Consider the following 8429-nt stretch of genomic DNA (forward strand, 5'->3'; position numbering starts at 1 on the left):
TTCATACCTCTCACCCAGGCTTTAAACGCTCGGTTTTGGTCCAGTTTGAGGGAGATCCTTCGACCAATCCCAAATATGTGAAAAGGAATGAAATTAATAGATCTTGCAAAAAATTGGATTGAATATGAAACTTAGATAATGCTTTAGAATTCAATAATATTTCTTGCAAACCTTTCTCTTTCAAGCGTTTAAAGTGGAAAAATTTTCACTTTGAATTATCACAAAATTTGCTTAATTACAAGAGAGATTATTGTGAGAATTTATAGATGAAAACTGTTATTAAAAGTCTTGCCAAATAGCGATACTTAAATTTTACTAAAAAATAGGCCCTCTAAAGCCACAGCAGTCCGATGTTGCTGTATTCATGTTCTCATAATTTTGTGTGAAAGGGCATTTTAGCGTGCTCTTCAGATGTCTTGGCATTTGAGCAAACAATTAACCAGAAAATTTAACCGCCGCAAACAACTGCATTTGATTAGAAAGCACATTTTGTAGGGCAAACATTTGCCAGAGAGGCCCTCGAATATTACAAATTGATCCTTGGTGGGTGGGTGTTCAACCGGACACTTGGGCATTAATTATTTGTGTCATTATTTATTCGGAGCGAAAGCACACCAAATGAGCGTTGTCAAGGCCAAGTACTGAAGTAGTCGTTGAGTTAGGAACCATGTGGTGTAACCTTCCCTTTGTACTTATTTGTTTGAATCCTGTTTATGGGTGGGTACTTAAAGTATTTGAAGCCCGGGATGGATCTACGTCAACTATGACTCTCACCACCGGAGATGGGGGGCCGCCCATTCCAGATCGTACTAGATGCGTTCAAGCCATCTTACCAGATAACTCGAATGCCCTTAATAGTGAGTAAAGAGTAAAATGTAAAATCTTTAGCGCAATAAATCGGTACAGAAATCGGGAAGGGCAGTTTGGCTTAATGATTATCTCTCCAGTGTTATAAGTAATGATCAATTCATAATGGTTTCAACCTCAATTAATCTTATTAGGTTATGGTAGTTGCTCTACATTGTGGAATTGGAGCAATTGCACTGTGGATTTCGGAGCCTCTTCATCAATTTTGTCCGGACGTTGTTTTTTTGGCCATGAAAGAGATTAAATGTCGTCAAAATAACGGATTCTTCAACTTTTGTGGCAGAAAATTTTGTACAGGTATGGTAATAATAACCTCCCCCACCCACCCACATGGAGGCCACAGAGGGAAGGAGACGGTAGTTGTAATTAATTGACCATACCCAAGAAACGCTTGAATGTAGGGCGATTAGTTGGACATGGATAATCGATGAGGGCTTCAACCTTTTGGGAAGAGGCGAGATTCCTTTGGATGAAACTAAGTGGCCCAGATATTCCACAGATGTAACCCCAAACGAGCACTTTTGACGATTAATAATCAAAACATTTTCTGAAAGTCGGGAGAATACTTGGGTTAACTGATCTGAATGCTCAGTTGAAGACTGAGAGGCCACCAGAATATCATCTAGATGCACAAACGTGAAAGGCAGTTCGGCCAGGACTCGATCCATAAGTCGCTGAAAGGTTTGGGCTGCATTTCGCAAACCGAATAGCATTCTTAGAAATTCGAATAAACCAAATGGGGATGTTATAGCCGTCTTGGGAATGGATTCTACCGCCACGGGAATTTGATGGTAGCCATGAACGAGGTCGACCTTTGAAAAAAAGGAGCAACCATGAAGGTTGGCTGAGAAATGGTGGATGTGTGGGATGGGATAGCGGTCGACGGCGGTCTGTAGATTGAGACGACGTTAGTCTCCATACGGACGGAACGATCCATCAGGTTTCGGGACCATATGAAGGGCAGAGGCAGTAGTTGATTTTGATCGGCGGCAGATCCCCATCTCCTGCTAAATTCGTCTTTGACCTTTTTAAGTTTGTCACCAAAAAGCCGGCTTGGACAAGTAAATACTGGTGGGCTTGTTGTGATGACGTGATGCTCTACGCCGTGCTTATTGACCCGGGACGAGAAATCGACGTTTATGAGCTCCGGAAATTTAGATAGGAGAGCATCCCAAGGAGAATCGGTTGGTTGAATGCCAGACGCCAGGATTGCGCGAATTTCTGCCCCATGACCATCAATTAACCGGTTATTTGCTAGGTCTATGGTTATGTGGAACTTTTTGAAAAAATCGGCTCCCAGAAGGGGGGTTTTGACATCGGCAATGGTAAAACAGTGAATATATGTCCGATCTCCTAGGTGAAAATGAAGATTTCTGGCCCCCCCATGTGCGGATTGAGGAACCGTTGGCGGCAATTAAGGTCGGAAAAGGACAAACTTGACCTTTCACGCGGTCGGCAAACGAGGGAGGCAAAACAGAGACATCTGCCCCGGAATCGACGAGAAATGAAATCTTCGTTTTGGGGTCTAGAATCGAGAGAGAACGAATACACTTTGAGCCAGCCGAGACCGCACTTAACGGCCGGCGTACTCGATTCCCGATTTGTGAGACTTGGACGTGTTTGGGCGATTAGGGCGCGGAATGCTCGAGAAAAGACAAGGAGAACGGCAAGAGAAGGCATTTGGACCGAAACGGTAATGAAACTTGCAAATAGTGTTTGGACGTTGTTGTTCTCGGTATTTTGGGAATGGTCTCGTTCGAACTTCTGCAAGAAAAGCCTCGTTATCCGACGAGCCGTCTGAAGGATTTAAATTTCCAGGGGAGTCATCTACATTCATCACGTGAGCACCTGGTTTTGCTGAAGCATTGATCGCATTTTGGGCATCGTTGCAAAATTCTGTTAAAGACAAAGTGATGAGGTGAGGTCTTATAGCTAAACGGATCTCAGATGGCAGCCACAAATATATCGTTGTTTTCATGCAGGGATGATCTGATTCCTCCATAACAAACTGCACACGTTATCCAACCTCTCTAGGACACGTGGAGGACAGTGAGGAAGAAGCTAGTTCCATTGCCTCAATCCACCGATCAACTTTTGATTTTCCACACGCATCCAACAAGCAGTTTTTAATTGGGAGTAGCAATCAAGGACCTCATCCCCAAGGATATAAAACGATGCACCTTGGCTGAGGTGTCGCTGTCTAACGATTGGACGACGTGGAAAAACTTAGTTGAATCGTTTGAAATGTTCTTAAGCGGAAAATTTGCCTCAGGATTTGCGAACCAACTGACTGGATTTGTGGTCCAGAAACCCGCCAGCTTTAATGCAACGGCATTTAACGATGCGGGTGAAGCGTCGTTTAATGATAAAGTGGAGACGGCAGCAGCAACTGCTTGTGAAATAGAATCGATGAGGAGCGAGTCCGGCTTTTGATCACTAGGGCTGGCCGCATTTTCCATGACTTCGGTTAACAAAAAAAACGGTGTCACCAATTTGTAGGAACGAAAGGTTCGGAAATCTTAGAACGACTGCTGTTTATTTCGGCTCTCCTTTCAACTAAAGAGTCACCGCATGTAAATCGGAACAATTCAGTGATGGCTTACGCCATCTAACAATATGTAATCAAGAAAATGAGCTAATATGCTACAACACCTAGTAATCTGTTGGATCATCATGTTCTCGAGATAGGGTCGACTATTACTGAAAAGCCGGCGTGCTCTAGAGTAAGACCGGCCGAAAAAGTCGGTCTGGCTAAGTTCAAGTTCAAAGATGAATATTGGCCGTGGATTATAGAGAGGTTAGGGGAGCTTGATCTCATTTCAATGCTGAAAAATGAATCGTCCATTGATGTAACCTTAGACAAAATGATTCTAGTTTTTGAGGACGTCTGTTCCACTCTAGCTATCTCTGAATGTGTTCCACAGGGCGGGGTACATTCTAAAATTCCGAAGGATAGGAAAAATTTATTCAAAAAGAGTTGCAAACTAGCAAAAAGGCTCCAGAGCAATTTGAATCCAGTGGTTGTGGCTAGCCTTCAAAGAAAGTTGGAGTTGATCCAAGGTAGAATTAAGGCCTCCATTGAGACAGATCAGTTGAACAAGGAAAGTAGAGTTGTTCAAGAGGTGAGGTCGAATCTGAAGGCGTTTTTCTCTTATGCAAACTCTAAGAGAAGGATCAAACACCCTGTAGGGCCTTTTTGAGGTCGATGGGGAAGCCATAGACAATGTGGAGTCTATGGATAATATGCTTGGAGATCAGTTCTCTAGTGCGCTTTCAACTCCGCTAAGTTTAGGAGCAACATTCCATTGCTCTATTGATGTGTTTTTGGGACTGGCAAGGCTTGTCAGATAAAAGGGGATTAGATGATCTTGTAGTCACAGATCAAGATACTTTAGAGGCCATCAGGGACTTGAGGCTTTCAAGTTCTCCTGGTCCTGATGGCGTGACATCTCAGTTTGTGATGAGATGCTCACTGGTTCTCGCTCCTGTTTTCTCGTACTTGATGCGTTGCATCTTGGACCAGGGCAAGTTCCCCTCTTCTCTGAAGGTAGCTCATGTTGTTCCAATTTTCAAAGGGGGAGATAAGTCACTCCCCAGTAATTACAGGCCGATTTCTCTCACTTCGAATATTGCGAAGGTGTTTGACAAGATCATGAAGTTCAAACTTGTTAAATTTCTTGATATTCATGAAGTCCTTCCTCGTAGCCAGCATGGATTCCGAGCACATTTTAGCACGGTTACCCAACTGATTGATCACATTGAGCAGGTTATTGAGGGACTAGAGAGCCATGAATCAGTTGATGTTGTCTTTCTTGATTTTGCCAAGGCCTTTGATCAAGTAGATCATGGTCTTTTGTTGAATAGACTTCATGACATTGGGATCCAAGGCAAGGTTCTCAATTGGATAAGAAGCTTCATGTGTGTTAGGAAACAATTAGTTAAGGTTGAGGCATCCCTTAGTGACATACATGATGTCAAGTCTGGTGTCCCTCAAGGCTCCATATTGGGTCCTCTCCTTTTCATCATCTTCATTTTCAGCTTTAGAAGCTTGGTAGTAATGATTTCAGTATCTCTTCTTATGCTGATGATGCAAAATTAGTAGTTGGTAGGAATGATCAGGATTCCGGTTGTCAGGCAGAGGTCCTAAACTAAATCTACTCCTGGGTTGCTGCGAGTAACATGGCACTGAATGGAATGAAATTCCGCTCAATGACCATCGGGTCGACGCCATTGGACACTCCACTATTAGATGATGAAGGTAAGGACATTGAGCAGGTCTCATCCATGAAGGATTTAGTTGTAGTCCTCCAAGATAATGGAAAGTTCGATGAGCATATCCAGTTGAAAGTTGGTAAAGCTTTTCAAATGTGTGGTTGGATATATCGCACGTTTAAGTCCAGAGACAGCATCATGATGCTAACTCTGTAAAAGTCGATTGTTCAGCCACATCTTGAATATGCCTCACCCATTTGGGCTCCAATGAGTTCAGCAGGTTTGCCAAAGGTCGAACAAGTCCAAAGATGTTTCACTAGGAACATCACAGGAATGAGAGAGCTCTCGTATTAGGAGACACTAAAAAAAGTTGGGACTGTACAGTGTTCAGAGAAGGTACGAAAGGTGTCTGAAACAGTTCGTCTTTAAAAGCATCCATGAGCTTTTCCTTAACCCAGGATTTAGGGTAATTTCTAGTGACCGTAGAGGCTTAATGTGCGTTTTGAGAGCACCTTGAAGCCGGAATTGAAAACTCAAAGGAGTAAAGCTTAGTTTCCCAAAATTATCGTTTTCACCCTTGACGAGCCAATGACAAGTTATTGAGCTTCAGCGTGGCGGTCTAACTCATTTTCTTCGATAATCGAGAACCGAGGTTTTGTCATTCATGAATGGGATATTTTTTGTATTGTTTGGTTTGTTTTTTCACGGGTTTTTCTAAACGCTACAAGGAATGCAATCTCCAGTACTATTTAGATGAAAGGTTTACATTCAAGTTTTTAGGATGGAGGATTCAAAGGAGTTGACCCAAAGGTCATTGAGGTGAAATTCATTCCATTTTTTTGTAATCTGAATCTTGGGGATTTTTTCCAATCTGACCGACTCTGAATCCAAACTCTTCTGCCCTATCCAAATTCAAGTCAAAAATGAAAACGAAGAGCTTAGACTAATCCAATTTTGATTGTTTTTGCTGATTTCAACTTAAAACTAAGTTTTCTGCTTAATCCGATTTAAATCAATTTTGATACGCCAAATTGACTTAGTTTTTGGGATCGCATTTCCCGTGGGAGTCAGGAATTCCATGAAAATACTAATTAACTAATTAACAATTCGTTCCCACGACTATTTCAATGAAAAATTATGTTTCATCGTAAAGCACAAATTCACATTGCTTTTTTTTAAATGTGTAGATTTTTTGCTCCTTTTATAATATTATATGACAATACTTTGTAAAAAAACCACGGGTTGTCAAGAACATCTAGGAGCACAAAAATGTTATATCGCGTCTTCAGTACCTCTTTGGTCTTGAAAAGTGCCTCAGTGACCTCCCAAAATTTGTGCTGACATCTCCATGCAGCTACTACTTCAAAGTTTCAATAAGGGCTCAGCAGTTGGGAAAATTTATCGTTTTCCAAGGGTGACTAATTTTGCTTTTGCCCACTTTTTTAGCATAGTTCTGTTTCGTGAAAGATTCTGTTTTCATCAATTTTGGCAACTAATTTTTGTCGAATGGAGTATCATTAAATTAAAGAAGCAACAATCTCATGTGAAATCCAGCATAGGGGCATTTTGGAGCTTTTTGCATTTGGGCAATCATCAAGTTTACAGTACCTAAAGGATTTGATGACATTGGTTTTAAATCTATTTACTGGTTTAAAATATTTTTCCTTATGACCCAGAGTATGATGCAAATAAGATTCTAATTGCAATTAATTCTGAATTTGCCCACAAAATTTCATATCATGGTAACATTTTTGGACAATGGACTGGAATATCTGAAACTTTGACCTTGAAAAATGACGATTTCCATTCAGTTTGAATTTACCANTTCCCAATAACCACTCTGCAGGAGACCACCCATCATCACGGAGCGTATTTCTCCATTGGAGAATTGCCACATCGAAGCCCTTTTGATCTAGCATATTTCCCTTCCAATACTTTTTGGTTAGGTCTTTCATGGCTTTCACACAAGCCTCATTATGGCCGTTTGATTGGGGATAGTGTGCGGATGAGGTTTCATGTTCTACATCATACTCTCTACAGAATTCCAAAAAATCCTAAGACCCGAAAATGGGGCCCAGCATCGCTTCTGAAAAATCCCCTTAGTGTTCCCACTACTTGATTTGTATTTGAGCAGCTCTTATTTTGAGCAACTTGGGGCCAGTCTGAGTATCGGTCTACATAAATAAGGAAGAAGCGGCCTCTAAATTCAAATAAATCGGTTGCTTGTTGCTTGGAATGGAAACCTTGGGATATCGTTTGTTGTCATTGCCTCACTACTTTGTCTTGGGCGCAACTCTTGGCATTTGTCACACGAGCTTATAAGCTGGATTATCTCATTCATTATTAGTCCATGCCAAAATATGGTTCCCCCGGGCTCGGGGTTTTTGTTCCCACAATTCCTTGGTGGGAAAGATGAAACCGTCTCAGAACTTCTTGTCGAGCTTTAAGAGGCAAAATAATCCTGGAGGAGTCCAATAAGATCAGGCCGTTGACGTTGGGGCTCATTCGATCCCATTCTTTTTCATATTGTATCTTTGGCTATAGAATTTATCTTGGTGGGCCATCTCGCACAAAAAACCGGTTGCACGAATAGCGGCGAGGGGTTGAGCAGCTTCTGAAGCAAGCGTATTGATGAAAATTTCCCTGACAATAATGTTCGGGTCCTCTTCCGGTTCCATGACGGGTGCACGGCTTAAGGCATCTGCCATACAATGTGATTTTCCCTTTACCCACTCCACCGTAAAAACAAATGGGGAAAGTTTTCCAACAATCCATTATTTCAGTCCTCCAAAATAATGGAAAGTTCGATGAGCATATCCAGTTGAAAGTTGGTAAAGCTTTTCAAACATGTGGTTGGATATATCGCACGTTTAAGTCCAGAGATAGGTCCAAAGATGTTTTACTAGGAACATTGAGGATATGAGAGAGCTCTAGTACTGGGAGAGGTTAGAAGGTTAGAAAAGTTGGGATTGTACAGTATTCAGAGAAGGTACGAAAGGTATCTGATATTGTACGTTTTCAAAAGCATTCATGAGCTTTGTCTCAACCCAGGATTTAGGGTCAACTATAGCGACCGTAGAGGCTTAACGTGCGTTTTGAGAGCACCTTCAAGCCCTCGAGAATCCAGGCTAGTTAAAACAATGAAGTCCCACTCTCTTCTTTCTCGGGCTCCTTCATTGTTCAATTTGCTGCCCTCAAATATTCGTAGGGCTTATATAGGTGTTGATCCAGTAGCAGGATTTAAGTCAGACTTGTACAAGTTTTTGACTAAAATTCCGGATCCACCTTATATTCAAGGATTAGCCAGATCAGCCAATTCTAATTTGTTGGTCGATCAAATAATATATATA

At 41.6% G+C, this 8429-nt stretch overlaps 1 protein-coding gene across 1 annotated transcript in view; it reads left to right on the forward strand.

Annotated features, from left to right (window-relative positions):
• The first annotated feature begins 642 nt into the window (after positions 1–642).
• Positions 643–8429, forward strand: part of LOC131892405 (hemicentin-1-like) — a 13604-nt gene continuing 5817 nt past the window's right edge. The window contains exons 1-2 of the mRNA XM_059242265.1: positions 643–857; positions 1002–1164. Of these exons, the coding sequence (XP_059098248.1) occupies positions 783–857; positions 1002–1164 (238 nt within the window). The 5' untranslated portion in view covers positions 643–782. The remainder of the gene's footprint in view (positions 858–1001; positions 1165–8429) is intronic.

This window comes from Tigriopus californicus, chromosome 12 (genome assembly GCF_007210705.1).
Source record: "Tigriopus californicus strain San Diego chromosome 12, Tcal_SD_v2.1, whole genome shotgun sequence".
NCBI classification, from domain to species: Eukaryota; Metazoa; Arthropoda; class Copepoda; order Harpacticoida; family Harpacticidae; genus Tigriopus; species Tigriopus californicus.